The following is a 17,827-nucleotide window of genomic DNA, read 5'->3' as shown; positions in this document are numbered from 1 at the left end:
CCATGGATGAAGCAAATTAAAGAATAATTGAGTATGAACCAAAACTGGCAATAATATACATATATATCCTCACACTGCATATGATGAATGAGTACTGGCAAAAATATATATATATAGGCTTACATATTATACATACATAAATATCTAACCGATTTGCACATCAATAACATGTGGATCGGAGCAACAAAAACATTGTGTGCATATATGCAAGAACAATGGATGGTGATGTGATTGTAGAGCACGGTAGACCATAGCTAGGGGCTGCGATGGACCTGCTGAACCCTAGCTAGCTAGGCCTTGGGTGTCTCCTCCTCGGCCTTCGCCGGCTCCGCCTCGGCTGGTGCAGGTGTGGGTGCAGCCTCAGCTTCTGGCGCTGCTGCCTCGGTCGGCGCCACCTCCGCGGTGGGCTCCGTGGCGGCTGCTGCTGCATCAGCAGGAGGAGCAGTCTCGGCGGCGGCCGGTGCAGGGGTCGTCTCTTCTTTCTTCTCCTCCTCCACTTCTTCCTTCTTCTCGGCGGCGGCTTCCTCTTTCTTCTCCTCAGTAGCGGCTGCCTCATCTGTGGCGGGCGGGCCCTCCTTGGTCGTCGCCTCCTCGGCGGCGACAGGGAGCAGCGTGGAGACCTTCTCGAAGGTGGCGAAGATGGGGCCGGACAGCAGGGCCGGGCCGACCTTCGAGATGCCGTCGCTCACTTGCTTGGCTCCAGGGAATTCTGATCAGATCACCTCGTCATCAGTACAGTACAGAGATAGGAGTAGCAACTACCCTGTTCATTGATGAGATGTGCAGTTTGCTGTGTGTCTGGCACTCTGCTGGCCTACGACTGTACTCACCGATCTTGGCCAGCTCCTCCAAGAACTTGGTGATTGCGGCGGAGTTCTTCTTGATCCCGGACACCTTGCTCCTCTCCTTGATCAGGACCTGACGATGTACAAAGAAGTTTCAGTATGTTGATACCTGCAGCTAGATCACTGATCTGACACGTATACGAAATGCCGTATATATGTTGAAGAGGTTGTACACTGTAACATAGTAGGAGTATATATGATGATTACCTTGAGTGGTGCAGGGACGGACTCATAGATCTCGACGACCTTGGGCTGCAGATCCGCCTTCTTCTCCTGGAACTCGCCATTGATCCCCTCCTGTATGCACAAGCAGTCAAGCACAAACGTCACCCAAATGACAACGACGGTGGCGGCGATCGAATAAGACGACTAGGCACGACCTTGGACTCGTCGAAGGACTTGACGAGCTCGGCGGCGGCGGCGGCCTTCTTGCCGGCGCTCTTGACGAAGACGAGCTTGATCTTGGGCAGCACCTTGGACTTCCAGATGTCCATGGCAGCTACGGGCGGCAGGCAGGTGCAGCGGCACGGGCTAGCTACAGATGATACGTGAGGTGGACGCGCTGCTGTGGCTGTGGCGTGGCAGTCCCGTGTTAATGGCGGACAGGTTACGCCGCCCTCAGTTCCTCCAGTTTATAGGACTGGCTGCAGCCACAAGAGCTCTGGCGTTGCGAGGGATTTGCGGGAATGCCACTGCTGCCTGCGCTAATAATTGGGCTGGGCTGGGCGGAACGACAGCGCCAGCACAGCAGAGGTTAGCGTGATTGATGTTTGATGATGAGCGAAAAAAAAACTGAGCTTGCCTAGCTCTAAGATTACCAAATTGTCCAAGCGTGGCCATGGCCTCATCAATCATCAATGGCGTGTTTAGTCGGGGGAAAGTTAGAATTGGGCTACTGTAGCATTTTCGTTTTTATTTGGTAATTAGTGTTCAATCATAGACTAATTAGGCTCAAAACGTTCGTCTCGCGATTTCCAACTAAACTGTGCAATTAGTTTTTTTTTCGTCTACATTAAATACTCCATGCACATATCGCAAGATTCAATGTAATAGCTACTGTAGCACTTTTTGAGAAGTTTTTTTTTGGAACTAAACACGGGCCAAACAACAGACTACTTCATGTCTGCATCAGACAGTCTCCTGGTTTCATAGGGTATAAGGGGCTACCATGTCCATTCCAATCTTGCTTGATGGTGTAGTAAGTAGCCTAATACGTACGGCCATCCATAATGATCTTCTTCAAGTTAGGGCCTGTTTAGTTTCCAAAAAATTTTGCGCGGTACTCATCACATCGAATCTTGCGGTACATGCATGGAGTACTAAATGTATACGAAAAAAAACTAATTACACAATTAGGTGAGAAATCGTGAGACGAAACTTTCGAACCTAATTAGTCCATAATTAGACATTAATTACAAAATATAAACGAAAGTGCTACAGTAGCCCAAACATAAATTTTTTTTTATCTAAACGTGCCCTTACAAAAGCGAGAGAGAGAGACTCTCCTGCAGTTCTGCCTCTGCGTGCACGAACCAAACTCGGAGGGGACAGAGAGGCGGAGAAAGGAGAGGACGACCGAGTGGCAGGGGGCGTGAATAGGAGCAAACAGCAGGGGCAGGACCGTTGCCCAGTGGCAGGTACGGCTGGCGCCGCGCTGCCAGTCGTCCGTTGGTGGGGACCGCGCCGCGGCCCCACGCCACGGTGTCCCAGGATTGACGCGAGAATGCGAGATACGCGCGAGCGGCCCGGCCCAGGCGCGCTGGCGTAGATCTATACGGCACCGGCCGGCGGGCCCCGTGGGTTTTGGACCCACGCGCCGGTGACAGGCGACGGGCCGAGGAGCCGTGCTCGCAGCAGCGCGGCTCGTGTCAGGTGTAGAGCCAGAGGCAACGGTCGTGTGGACTGGCCGGGTGAGACCGCCGACCACGTGGCCTTGCTGGCGCGGCCAGCGTGGCGCGCGAGCTGCCGTGTTCCCCCGTTTTCCTATATGGCTCAAAATCCTCGCCTCCGGCACCATCGCAGTAGACAACCACGATCTGAAATTCTGAACTATAGGGACGAGGTGTGCTCTGCTCGTACCGGGATTCCTGCTCTAAGAGTGCGCCCAAATATAGGTAAACTGGTTAGATTCTTTTTACAGTGAAACATGCTTATTTGAGTTTAAATCCTTGATTCAACTTGACACAGGTGCTCTCTTTTTTTTTTCAACATTTAATGACATTGTTCTTTGTTGTTGTAGTTTTTCGAAGGTGCCCATAAAGATAGAATTTAACATCATTGATTTTTTTTGTGGTTGTTTTTCAGAGGGGCTCATAAGAAAGTATGTATTGATTGAAAGAAAAAAGACAAACTAATTAGCAAGAGGTTTAATTTGAATTTATGTCAAATCAAACGAGAAGGTTGGAACGTATCATAAACAAAAGATGAATATCCTACTATTATTAATGAAATACTCTGTCTTATCGTTTACTTTTGAAGTGCGGACCAGAACGACGTCTAGTAGGTCCGTAAAAATATGGTGACTTCATGAATTTTAAGATTTGCTGGTTTAGTTTTTCGAATGTGGTCATGAGGGTAGGGTTTACGTACGTGTGTTCACCGATGTGAGTATGCGTGCATATTGTGAGCATCTACGTTGTGCTGTATAATTCTAAAAAAGTTATAAATAGGAATATATCACCCTTTTTTTAAACAAATACAGCATTATCGGGGTGTGGTGCTACGAGCAAATGGCGACATGGGGTCTGTCATGGGCAGACGATAGCGGCACGGGCGGTCACCGGCGGACGGCAACGGCACGAAGGGCTTAGGGCAGGCGGCGACACATGGGGTCGCAAGAACATGGGGCTCCATCCCTAGCACCACCGCACGGGCTGAACTCCGTATAGGGGATGCCATGCAGAAGACAAGTAAGAACGAAAGCATAAAAAATACTAACAGGTAGATCCCATAGGTCAGTCAAATCTAACTTTCCTATGCCTCTAACCAAACAGATGACATGAATGATCTCAATCCCTTTAAGCAAACATGAGATGGAATCGTCCTATCTTTCAAATCTGGGTTAGGATTATCCCATCCTACCGTGTCTCTCAACTAAAAACTACCTGAGGCTAACCCACCCACCAGTTCTAGAGCCATTGTCAGGTGGGACTTGTGTTAAAGCCATTTCTACGCTCTCCAATGCAATGAAGCTTCTTTTAGTAGAAGCAAGATAGGGATACAAAGGACGGATGAAGCAGTTTAATCTGGATCCTAGGAAGCTTTAATGATTTCCATGTCCTTTTGCTCTTTAATTTTGCTTGCATTGCTAGCACATTATTACAACCTAACGTACGTGCCACAAATTTTGGCTCGCTTGTGTGGGTTAAGGCTACTCCTTTCGTTCTAAAATAAGTATTACTTAGAAATCAAACACTTTTAACTTTGTTCAAATATATACAAGAAACTTATTTCGTAATAAAAGTATGGTGCATAATAACTATCATTAGATTAATTTGTTGAATATATTTTCATTACAAACTTATTTAGAGATACAAATATTGTTAATACTTTTTATAAACACTACGCCAGATTTGCACATCACTACCGGCCTCATCACTGTCGGACTTGTGAGAACCGACAATGATGTACCTTCACTGCCGGTTATGAGCTTAAAAATAAAAAAATAATTAGGGCTGGGCTAAAACCGGCAGTGAAGGACCACATCACTGTCGGTTTGTGGCTTGAACCGACAGTGTTTTAGCGGCCACTCATCACTGTCGATTTAAGCCAAGAGCCGACAGTGATTGGGCTCTATCACTGTCGGTTCTAGCCAAGAACCGACGGTGATAAACCTACAACACAAAAAGGCTGCAGCCGTCCTCTCCTTCCTCCTCTCTTCCATCCCGAGAACAGAGGCACGTGTTTAGGCCCTTCCCTCCATTGTTGCGGCTGCTCTTCACCATGAAGCTATTGCTTGGATTTTAAAGAATGGCTTGATCTTTTTGCTTTAAGGTTAGTAATAAACATCCACTCCTTTGATTTTATTGCTTAATTAGCTTCATCTTGATGGCTACATTGCTTGATTCTCATTCTAGTTCTTTTTCCATTCTAGAGAGCACTTTTTTAATTGGATATTCGTGCAAGGCTTAAATTATGGTGAATCCATCATCCAAACGGTTGGTGTCTATGAACACATTTAAATTCCTAGCTAATTATTCCATGGTGGTCAAGATTATCATTGTTAGTATGTGATGCTATAATTAGTTCTTAGAAGTAGAGTAGAATAGATGTTCTTCATTATTGTGCAATAATTGTTTTTTACTACGATTTTTAATTTATAGGGCCGGGGCTACCAATTTCAATTTTTCAATAATTAGTGTACAATAATGTTTTTTAAAAATGGTACTTTTGAGCTACAATTGTTGTTCATGAAGCTTGATTTCTAATTAATTCTTTATAATTACTGTCTCAGTATTTTTTTTGTGCAGAGATGGATCAAGAGTGGATGTATCTATCCCGAACGGACAAGCGGTACATGCATAGCGTCGGCCAATTTATCACCGATGCCAAAGCCCATGCTCGGAATGGGAACCCTATCTTCTGCCCATGCAAAGATTGCAAGAATCAAAGGAACTTTCGTTAAATTGAGTCTATACGATCGCACTTGATTAACAGGGGGTTCATGCCAAACTATACGATATGGACTATGCATGGTGAGGTTGGTGTGAATGTTCTGCAGGAAAACGATGATGATGTGGATATGCCTGACATAGCCATTCACGATGCTGACGAGGAACCCAGTGTCAATACGAAACCTATGGCCATAGTTAATAATGTGTTTAGGAATATGCTAGCTGACGACGCAGAGGATAACAATGGCATTTCTCAGCTGCTACGTAATGTAGAGACCGGATGTCTTAGTGAAAGACAACTGAGAAAGCTAGAGAAAATGAGACAAGATGGCAAAACACCATTGTATAGGAATTGTCCAATGAGCAAACTAGAAGCCAACATCATGCTGTTAGAGTTCAAATCGACAAACAAATTGAGCGATAAAGGCTTCGATCAGTTGTTAGGTATAATAAGGAAAATACTCCTAGAAAAAAAACGAGTTGCTAGAAAAGACATACTTGGCTAAGCAAATGATCTGCCCCATTGGCGTCGAGGTTGAAAAAATCCACGCGTATTCCAATGATTGCATATTGTACCGTGGAGAAAAATACAAAGACTTAGACAAGTGCCCCAAGTGTGAAGCTCCACGGTATAAGGAAGGGCCGTCAGATGAGGGTACCAAGACTAGAGGAGGTCGTGTAAAGGTCGTTTCGTATTTTCCTATAACTCCCCGGGTGCATAGGTTGTTTGCATATGCAAAGTCAGCTAAGCTATTGCGCTGGCATGGCGAAGAGCGTAAGAAAGATACAATGATGAGGCACCCTGCCGATGGGCATGACTAGAGGACTATCAATACTATGTTCTATAAGGACATCAGTGGAGAGGTAAGGCACCTTTGGTTTGCTTTGAGCACAGATGGGATGAATCCTTTCGACCAGGTTAGAAGCAATCATAGCACCTGGCCAGTAACGCTCTGTATATACAACCTTTCACCTTGGGTCTGTATGAAGCGGTTGTACATCTAGATGCTACTACTGATCTAAGGGCCAAGACAACCTGGGAATGACATCGATGTGTTTCTAGAACCAGTGATCGATGAACTAGTGGAGATGTTTGAAAAGGGCGTGCCAGATGTTTAGGACAAGTACAAAAAGGAACATGTCACAATCAAGGGAGTACTTATCACTATAATCACCGACCTGCCAGGTCGAGGTTCATTGTCCGGAGAGAAGACAAAAGGCTATACTAGATGTGTCGAGTGCTTGGACGACACCAATACGATAAATCTGCTAAAATAACTCAAAGATAGTTTATATGGGACACCGTAGGTTCTTACCTAAGGATCACCCTTATCGTAGAAACAAAAGATTTCCACGATACTATTGAGAAACGCTTAGCTCCAAAATATCGAGACGGGCCTACTATACTTCGAGAACTCAACAAATTGGAGGTTGTCCTTGGGAAGGGGGACAATGCAATAGCAGCGCCTGATGGGAGCGTTTGGAAGAAAAAAATGATTTTCTAGAAACTACCTTACTGGACATTTCTGAGTGTACGCCACTGTCTTGATCCTATGCACATCACTAAAAACGTGTGTGCTAACACTCTTAACACCTTGATGGACATCAGGGGGACATCGAAGGATTCACTAGCCACACACTTGGACATGCAACACTTGGGAATCAGGAAGGAGTTGCATCCCATGGAGCTAGAGAATGACCAGTTTGAACTTCTGGTTTCATCATGGACATTGAAGAAGGAAGAAAAGTGTGCGCTTATTTCTTTCTTCAATGAACTCAAAGTCCCGACGGGCTACTGTGCGAACCCAAAGAGGCTAGCGAACATGAGAGAACTCAAGTTCAACTATGGACCTATGAAGGCCCATGACTGTCATGTCATTATGACTCAGCTGGTCCCTATTGCCCTGTATGGTATCCTCCCCCAAAGGTCCACGCCCCAATCATAAAGCTTTGCTCGTTCTTCAACACGATCTCAAAAAAGATCATTGATGTGTCCACGCTAGAGCAGCTGCAGCAGGACATAGTCGAAACTCTCGTTAGGCTTGAGATGCATTTCCCGTCAACTTACTTTGATATCTCATTGCATCTGCTCATTCATCTTGTTGACCAAATTAGAGCCCTTGACCCAATGTACCTACATCAGATGTTCCCTTTCAAAAGATTGATGAAAGTTTTTAGAAGGTATGTTAGGAATAGATTCAGACCAGAAGAGGGCATGGTTGAAGGATGGTCAATGAAGGAGGCCATTGAGTTCTGCACATATTATCTAGACATCAAAAGGGTCAGAGTTCTAGAATCTCATCATGAGAGAAGACTACATGGCAAAGGAACAATCGGGGAGAAATCTTTTATAGTAGACGACTGAAAGGTCCTTGTGTGGTTTTGGTAATTGAGTGACAACCTAGGTGGACTAATTGTGTTTATGTGAGATACACAGGTGATTAGTCCACAGGTACATGTGTGTGAGCAACATATGCTATGAAGGTGAAAATGGCTTGGAGATGTTGCAAAGCTCACACATGTGATGATGAAGGAGCTCATTGCACATGAGACATGACATTGAGTCATGTGATCAAGGTGGAGAAGATCAAGACAAGACTTGGCTTGATGGACCGGTTGCAAGCATGAAGGGCAAGTCAGAGACTTTGGAGCGATGGACCGTGTGGTGGTGAAGCTTGAGCAAGACTTGGCGCCGATGGACAAAGGTAATGGTGAAAAGCAAGTGATGTCAAGATCGATGAACCAATATGATCACATGGTGATATGAAGTGGATCATATCATTGTTGATCATATTGGTGCATGTGTTGCATCAATATTGGAGGAGATGGAATGGAATGTGTAAGGCAAAGGTATAACCTAGGGCATTTTATTTCACCGGTCATAGGTGTGTAGAGAAGTTTGTGACCGGGTTTAGGATAGATAGCCATACTATCAAAAGGGGCAAACTTGTTTGCATATCGGTCATCTAGTGCCACTCGAGTGATCTAACTTTGAATCATCACTAGGATTAAGTGGCGTGGCAAGTTGAGTGGCTAATCCTTTGAAAAAATGATTGTGAAAATGCTAACACACATACACATGGTGGTGTTGGCACATTTATAAAGGAGATGAAGTTAGAGTTGATGTGGATCAACTCGACGAAGGAATGGAGGTGAGAAGGGTTCAAAACTCCACTAGCGCCCTATACAGAAAAGATAGGGTCTCATAGAGTGCACCGGACGTAGGTCATGTAGTGACCGGACGCTGGGGTCCTGCGTTCGGTTAGTGGTGGCAGACAGCGTGTAGGCGTCGGTCATCGATCGGACACTGGCACTGGAAGTGATTGGACGCTGGCTGTGTGCATCCGGTCAAGGTGATGTATGGTGACGTAAGCAGAGTAGAGTAGCTAGAAGTGACCGGACGCTCGGTCATGTCTGGTACCTTACTGGAAACGATCGGACGCTGGGGTTGCTGCGTCCAGTCAGTTCAAGCTACTGCATCCGGTCGACAGATGACCGTTGAGATCGGACGAACATCATTTGAAGAAGGGGACATGTGGTGTGCATCGCACGACTGGACGCTGAGGTCCAGTGTCCGGTCGATCTGACCGGAGCGTCCGGTCGTCCTGAGTTTTGCCCAGTGAAGGGGTAACGGCTCTATTTGTTTGTGGAGTTATAAATAGAAGCCATGGTTGGCCTTGGGCTGGTAGCTGAGCACACTAGAGCCTTGGTGGCTTGTGTAGTAGTGCTTGGGAGCCCTCCATCTCACATATATTTGATAGTGATCATTTGATTGTGTGAGAGAGCGATTCTAGTGCGATTGCATCATGAGGTTGCATCGAGTGGCACTAGGTGATCGAGTTGCAAGCTGGTGGTGCTTGTTACTCTTGGAGGTTGCCACCTCCTAGACGGCTTGGTGGTGGTCTCCGTTGAAGCCCACAAGAAGCTTGTGCGGTGCTCTAGAGAAGAGCTTTGTGAGGGGCATTGTGCTCGCCCCGCGGGAGCCTCGAAGAGCAACTCTAGTTGAGCGTGTCATTGAGCTACCCTCACTTTCGGGGTAGGTTCTTGCGGTGCCCGACGTGCGGGCTTGGTGGGTGATGCGAATTAGCCGCCAAACCACCAAGTGAGCGGTCGACACAACGGGGACATAGCATGTTGGCAAGCATGTGAACCTCGGGAGAAAAATCATCATATCAACCTTGTTCTTCCCGTTGGTTTGCATCCTCGTTATACAAGCTTGTGATTACTTTCATATACATTGTGCTTGTGTAGTTGCTCTTGTAACTAGTTAGCTTGTGTAGTTTACTAGTTACCTTCTTGCTTGTGTAGCATAGAAGTAGCTCCCTTGCGTGGCTAATTAGGTTTGTGTAACCTTGTTAGTCACTTTGCTTAGTTTGTGTAGCTAAGTATTTGCGCTCTCTAATTTGGCATTGGTTGCCTTGTTATTGAGCATTGCTAGTGAGCTTAGTTGGCTTTGCGCTTTTGCTTACTAGCATGTGTAGGAGCTCCCTTGTTGCTTGAAGTACTAGTGGCATATGTTTATGTGACCTTGCTTCTAGAATTGGTTAAGTGAGCTCTTGCTAGCCCGGCACCTTTGTTGCTTAATTAGTATCTTTGGAAGGTGCTAGAGAACATAGATAGAGGGGTGTAGTCTTGGCTAGACTGTTAGTTTTAATTCCACACTTGTTTCGGTTAGCCAACATAATTAATTTTAGAAATGACTATTCACCCTCCTCTAGTCCATCATCTCGACCCTACAATGCCCCTTTTTCTTTCAGACAGGCACAATTCGTTGTTCTCTAGCAAGCCGAGGGTGTGATGTCATACATTGACGAGCACAGGCAATTGCTGCAAACTCTGTATCCGAGCAGGTCACAGGCTTGGTTGGATAAAAAATATAAGGAGGAATTTGTCAATTGGTTGTGACGTCACTTGCTTGGAATAAAGTTGGGTAATCAACTGGATGCCTTAGCCAAGGGACCTTCGAGTACATATCTTAAGTACCAAGGGTATGACATCAATGGATTCACATTTTACACAAAAAAGCAAGATGGAAAGAGCACATACCAAAATTGTGATGTTCGTTTTGATGCTCACAACAAAAATGGCAATGTACAGGTGACATACTATGGTTTCATAGAGGAGATATGGGAGCTAGCCTATGGTCCATTGTAGGCATCTCTTTTTCGCTGCCAGTGGGTCTAGCTTGAGGAAATCAACACCGACAATGAAGGGTTCACTACCATTGATCTCACTAAGACCACATACAGAGACAACCCCTTCGTCCTTGCAAGAGATGTTATGCAAGTCTTCTATGCAAGGGACAACAAAGACAAAAGGAAGGCTAAAAGTAGTCCTAGAAGGGGAAAGGAAGATTGTCGGTGTCGATGGAGTGATGGACGAAGAAGATTGTGGCAGAACCACCCAAAATAACATGCTTACGAAGGTGCTCGTCTTCCACCAGACACTAAGCATCCCAAAAGTAGGCTTCAACGAGCGGTATCCATCGGGCACACCCCAAGGGAGAACATGAAAGATCCACATTTTCCCAAGGATCCAACAATGAGAATGAGTTACAATATAGATCCATTTCATACCTCAGAGTTTCTTAGAAATTACATTATTACATTACCAAATGTCAGAGTGTGGAATGATAAACAACGGAATTTAAAATAAACATCTAGCGATAAGAACGAGGATCCGTCTGAGTCCACCAGAAGAATCCTCCACACAAAGGTACTTCTCATGCATCACCTACAACATGGGTAAATAAACCCTGAGTACACAATGTACTTGCAAGACTTATCCAACTAGTGGGAATAATTTCCCGACTCCAAGGAATATGATAAGCTTTATGGTTTGCTGATTTTCTTTTAGCAGAAAGCAACACTAATAGTGAGTCCTTATTTATATTATTATTATCAGTCGTATTAAGTTATTATCTATCCCGTCTATATAAGCATATGTTCTACTTTCAAGCAAGAGTTGAGCAATTAGTTCCATTTTATCACCTTTCATCTTTCAATTCTTACTATGGCGCTAGACCCAAAAACAAGTTGTACCGGATTGCCCGATGATTCGTGAATCAATGCCCCCAGCTGGGTACCCTAAAAACACACGCCCCGCTTGTACTCTAGGCACAAACTGGGCTAACCCATCACCCTCCTGTCCTGGGTGTTCAGGTCCCCATCCAAACTTGGACTCCAAGCCCCCACTCCTGAGTCTCGGACTCAATGCGGTGCAAGGACCTCCACCATCCCCACCTCCAATCAGTCGGTCCGGAAAGAGCTAGATCCACGACAAGAGAGCAACGAGTCTTCCCTGCGCCCATACCCAAGTATGTGCTAGGGATAATAGATATGTGACTTGCCTTGAGACTTAGGCAATGACCGGTCCTTAATTGACACAGATAGGGAAAAAAGTGTAACCGAGCTATGCTCGCTTGGCCACAGGACACAACCCCTTACACCCACCAGTACCCAAACAATATCCCTGGCTGGTCACCTTTTCCTTTCCACCATTTTATCATGAGTGATCATATTTGTCACCTATTTGCGAGTAACGGTAGGTTCCTCGCGCTACCGCTATCCTGAGCATAGCAACTACTCGGCCTATACTAGGACTCATGGGTAGATATATTTATGCATGTAGTTTCCATAAAATACCTGTAACTTAAATGCACATAGGGGTTATGCACCGGGGCTTGTCTTGGGCAGGCGACGGGTCAGTAAGATCAGCTCCAAAAGGCTCTGGGGCTTCTTCCTGCATGAGGATCTCCTCCTTGTACTCCTCAATGACTTCATCGTACTCCTGTTCATTGATAGGCATGAATTCTACCAACTCATGATCTACATGCATGAAATGATGATGCAATACTTAGTAATATAGCAACAACAGCTCTTAAAATAAAGTACATCTGTCTAACTACTAAGCTAGTGCTACTGACCATGGTACTAAGTTATCTATTGCTACCAATAACAAGTATGAAGTATGGCATTCATTATTATAGCAACTACAGGTATTCTTACTCCTAATGCTGATTTACACTATATACGATAAAGCAAGGATAATAGCTACTCTACTTATCAAGCCTACTCTAGGGCTACAAAATTTACAGCAAGTACATAATAATCTAGTGAGCCTACTGTAAAAATTTTATAGCTATAGCTATCACCAATTTACCACAAAAATTCCTACAATTATTAAACTACATAATACTAAGCTCTCTAGTTTGAATTTATGACCCCACCATTGTCATAGCTAACTGTAATCTAACTATACTAACTAAGTAGATGGTATTTTTGTGAACCTAACAAAATTGGTCTCACTATTTTTAGACAACTACACAATTTACTACAATTTATCAAAGTTCAGCTAGAAATTATATTGAATAAACGTTGGTAATTCACTAGGAGAATTGAAAAACGAAATTCACCGTGCAGCCCGCGAGCGATGGCTCGGCCCACCCCGGCTTCCCGCCCATGTGCATGCGCAGCAACCGGTGCGTGACTCGGCCCACAGTCACGTGGCCCGCAGCAGAACCCACGCGTGGTTGGCTCTTTTGCGAAAGAGCCCCCATTATCTACCCTATTCATGAAACCCACTCGAGCACTACTACACCGAGTCATAGATTTTGCATCTACCACCGTCCCCTTTCCCTTCTTTGCTGTGGCCACATCCCTCAGCACCCATGCGCGCATCAGCACGATGGCACGGGCATCGGGCGGCTACGCCGACCACATTCGACCCTCCAATTCCTACCTAAGGAGCCTATGCTCACCTTGACGTCAACGCGAAGTGGTTAGAGGCGATACATCGAACGGGAATGCTGTCCTGAGCTCCCTCCCTAGTGGTGGACCTCTCCCTATGACAGCGGACGCGTTCCCATGAGCCAAAACATAGACAATGTGAACCAGCTCACAGATAGGCAACAAAGACTCACCTTGAGCTTACCAGTCGTGGTGGCTTGACCTAAGACTGCCCGAGTGAACCTAGCCACGCACACATGGTAGGCCCTGCGACTGCGGCGATGGCACGACTGTGGCGATAGCGCTAGGCAGGCCGTAGTAGGGCAAAATGGGGCATGCACATGGTAGAGTGGAGCAGGGCGAAGGTTTAGTGCCAAGGAATTGGACAGTGGTGGACGTGGGTTAGAGGAATTGCACGGCGCTGCTATGGGTCTTAAAATGACTAACGGTGATGGAACCATCAAATTTAGGCTTGGCAATGGCCGGCAGCAGTAGTAGTGGACGCTTTCGGCATGTGGCTAAGTCATCAGTCCATCCCTAGGCGCATGCAATCTTACTGCTTTGGCCGATGCTGCATGCTAGTCACGGCACGTCCCGATGATAGAGGAATAGGGGAAAGTAGGCTCGTTGGCTCGGCTCTATCGTGGCGCATTCACTAGTTGGGGAAGGATGGCAGCACGTTGGTGGCGACTCCTCATGTGCGTACGAACCCAGGGCTCACCATGTGACCGCAGCTCCGCGACACACGAGGCAAGGGTGGCACAACACTACACCATAGAGACAAGCATGCCTAGGAACACAGCGGCATGGCGTGGCACCAAATGTGGCGTGAAAGCGAAGGCAAGTGGCCAGCCCACACATGCACAGCCATGACAGGTCAATGGGAGCAGTGTCGCGCGACAGCGATGGACGGCACGCAGTGGCATAGGCGGATGTGATGGAGGGGTGGAGCATCTAGGCCCACTGGATCCCTGTGCGCGAGTGTGTGCACGAGTCATGAGCCAGGCGCTCAACAGCGGTGTGGACCAGGTAGCAGTGATGGCCGAATGGCCAGCATGGGGCAATGGTGGGCGGGCAGTGGCAACTAGGCGTGTGCGGCGTGCATGAGCTGCGTTAGAGCATGGTGGTAGGAGGCCGTGGCCAGCAGCGTAGGGAGCCATGCGCGCGGTCGTGCAGGCATAGGTGTGGAAGTGGTGACACAGCTGGTGTGGCAGCGTGCGCTGGGTAGTCCTACAGTGGCGCTAGGCCGAACAGAGGCGGTGACCGCGCCCGGAGGTGGAAAACGTGTCATGCACGCTTTTTAAAGCTGCTACAACGACCAAATCGATGATCCAAAAGAAAAACCAGTCATTCTATCCTCAAGAGGGTACATAGGGCTATCAAACTAAGCCAAGACACCTCGCCACTTCTTAACCCGATCGTTCTATAAAAAATGTCGAACATGGCTTTGTCGACCCATTTTCAAAATTACGCGAAACGACTAAGATTCAAACGGTTTCGCGTCGAATTCCTTTTTTCAAGCTACTTGATACACTAGCTAGCGAACCCCATCCTCGACCACACGTATTTTATTGTCGCCTATGAAGTTCATACTATGAACTTGTCAAAGTTTCGCATAAACATTCTATAGCATTTTTGTTTGATAAAAATTCACTTGTTTCTCGTTTCAGATGAGCGTTTCAAGTTTTGAATATCGATGTATACCCTATATTACACACATTTACACACAAGTTTGATGCTCATGCAGTGTTTTAGCAAAAACTATACAATGTAACACCGAGAGTGTTACAAATCTACCCTCCCTAAAATAAATCTCGACCCGAGATTTCATGTGCCTAGTGTGAGAAGGAGATAGGAAATGCATTTCGACATAGCAACTAACTATCAGAACTAGAGAGGAGGTGGGGGTAATTCTTCAATAGGTAACTCTCTTGTTCCCATGTGGCCTCATCCTCGGAGTGGTTTTGCCACTGCACCTTGTAGAACTTTACCACACTGTTTTTGGTCACTCTTTCTTTTTCATCTAGGATTTTGATAGGGTGCTCAACATAAGTCAAATTCAGGCTGGAGGGGAAGCCCTTCAATTTTCATAGCTTCATCAAGCACCCACTGGACATTTCTTCAATTGAGGAGATGTGCAACACAGTCATGTACCTACAGACAAGATATCGGGGAGCTAGAGTCGATACGCCACTAGGCCACACTGTGCCTAAAATCTTGTAGGGACCCACATATCGGGGAGCTAACTTGCCATGGATACCAAACCGATGCACCCCTCTCATAGGAGACACCTTGAGATACACATAATCTCCCACTTCAAACTACAAACGCCTTCTTCGCTTGTCCGCATAAGACTTTTATCGGCTCTGAGCTTGCCTTCAAGTGACTTCGAATAATGGTGACTTGTTCTCGAGCCTCTTTGATGAATTCTAGGACCAAAGTAACCACGGTCGCCCACTTCAACCCTAGTTAAGCGGTGTTCTACACTTCTTGCCATAGAGAGCTTCAAACGATACCACGCAAATGCTCTCTTGGTAGCTATTATTGTAAGAAATTCAGCTAATTTTAGGCATTCATCCCACTTTTGAGGAAAAGAAATGACACAAGCTCTCAACATATCCTCGAGCACCTGGTTCACCCTTTCAGTTTGACCATCAGTCTAAGGATGATATGCGGAGCTTCTGAGGAGGCGAGTACTAAGGCATTGCTATAGTTGCTCCCAGAAATGGGAGACAAAAACTGACCCTCTATCGGAGATGATAGTAAGGGGAACTCCGTGTAAGGTCACAATCCGATCAAAATATATCTTCCGCATACTTCTTGGCTGTATATTTGGTATCCACCTAGGATGAAATGAGCCGACTTAGTGAGATGGTCCACAATGACCCAAATAGAATCATTGCCCTTGGATGTGCAAGGCAAATCCACCACAAAATCCATGGAAATATCTTCCCACTCCCAAACAGGAATGTGCAAGGGCTGCAAATATCTCAGAGTATGCACTATGATCTACTTTAACCCTACCACAAGTGTCGCACTCCGCGACAGTGCTGGGTGATGTCCTACTTCATGTTGGAGCACCAGTACAAATGGCGCAGATCATGATATATCTTATTGCTATCAGGATGGATAGATAGCTTTGAATGGTGAGCTTCATTCAAAATCTTTCTTCTCAGCTCCTCATTGGATGGAACCACCAGTCTATCCTTGTATCTCACTACTCCCTGCTGATCAACACTAAAGTGGGGGTCACGTCCTTTCGGCAATCAACTTTCTGATGTGAGGAATTTCTTCGGGGTCTTCCCTTTGCTTCTCGAATAATCTGCTCCAGCAATTCTGAGGTCAATGCAATGTGAGCCAACACCTCTGCATGGTTGAGAGACAAAGGTGTTTCCTCAACCTAGGTGTGACTTTCGGCTCAAAGCATCAGCCACTACATTGGCCTTTCCTGGGTGATAATAGACTTCTAGGTTGTAATCCTTTATCAATTCTAACCATCTCCTTTGTCCTCATATTCAACTCAGACTGAGTGAAAATATACTTGAGGCTCTTGTGATCCGTAAAGATATGCACTTTGTTGCCCAACAGATAGTGCCTCCAAATCTTCAAAGCGTAGACCACAACAGCCAGCTCTAAGTCATGGGTGGGGTAATTCACCTCGTGCTTTTTCAGTTGGCAGCAAAGCATAAGCTATCACAAGCCCATCTTGCATAAGCACACACCCCAGTCCCATCTTCGAGGCATCACAATATACATCAAAGGGTCGGTCAATATCTGATTGTGCCAACACAGGGGTAGTGGTCAGAAATGTCTTCAGAACATTGGAAGGCTTCTTCATAGGCTAGGCTCCAATCAAACTTTGCTTCTTTTTGGAGCAGCTTAGTCATTGGCTAGGCTATCTTAGAGAAATTCGGGATGAAACACCGATAGTACCCAGCAATACCAAGGAACTGATGAATCTGATGCATAGACTTGGGAGACTTCTAATCCAACACATCTTGTATCTTGCTAGGGATCTACCGAAACACCGTTAGGTGTCAACACATGCCCCAAAAACTATACTCGGTCTAACCAAAATTCATACTTGCTAAATTTGGCATACAGCTTGTGTTCCCTTAGTCAAGATAGTACTATCTAAAGGTGTTGGGCATGCTCTTCATCATTCTTGGAATAAATTAGTATATCATCAATGAATACTACCACAAACTTATCCAGCTCTGGCATAAAGACTGAATTCATCAGGTACATGAAGAAGGTAGGTGCAATTGATGAGACCAAAAGATATCACTAGGTACCATACAACCCATACCTAGTAGAAAAAGTTATTCTTTGGTATATCATGTGGTCTGATCTTGATCTGATGATAGCCTGAGCGGAGGTCAATCTTCAAGAACACCTTGGCATCGGCTAGTTGATCGAACAAAGTATCTATGCAGGGCAAAGGATACTTGTTCTTAACATGTTACCTGCATTAAGAGGGTGGTAATCCACACACATCCATAGAGTACCATCCTTCTTCTTCACAAAAATGGCCAGGCAACCCCATGGTGAAGAACTAGGATGGATGAAACCTTTTTCCAACAACTCTTCCAGCTGCTTCTTCATCTCGGCCAATTCCCTTGGAGCCATGTGGTACGGGCGT

The 17,827-nt window shown here is 45.8% G+C and overlaps 1 protein-coding gene across 1 annotated transcript; it reads right to left on the bottom strand.

The window, feature by feature from the left end:
* Positions 1 to 45: 45 nt before the first annotated feature.
* LOC136463293 (plasma membrane-associated cation-binding protein 1-like) lies at positions 46 to 1,512 on the bottom strand. Its single transcript, XM_066462302.1, has 4 exons — positions 1,226 to 1,512; positions 1,053 to 1,142; positions 831 to 918; positions 46 to 709 (listed from the first exon to the last, which is right to left on the bottom strand). Exons 1-4 carry the CDS (start codon positions 1,337 to 1,339, stop codon positions 291 to 293), a joined length of 711 nt encoding a protein of 236 aa, XP_066318399.1. The 5' UTR covers positions 1,340 to 1,512; the 3' UTR covers positions 46 to 290.
* Between the last annotated feature and the right edge of the window lie 16,315 nt (positions 1,513 to 17,827).

The sequence above is a fragment of the Miscanthus floridulus genome, chromosome 7, assembly GCF_019320115.1.
Source record: "Miscanthus floridulus cultivar M001 chromosome 7, ASM1932011v1, whole genome shotgun sequence".
In the NCBI taxonomy this organism is placed as follows: Eukaryota; Viridiplantae; Streptophyta; class Magnoliopsida; order Poales; family Poaceae; genus Miscanthus; species Miscanthus floridulus.
This window is presented reverse-complemented; position numbering and strand designations above follow the sequence as displayed.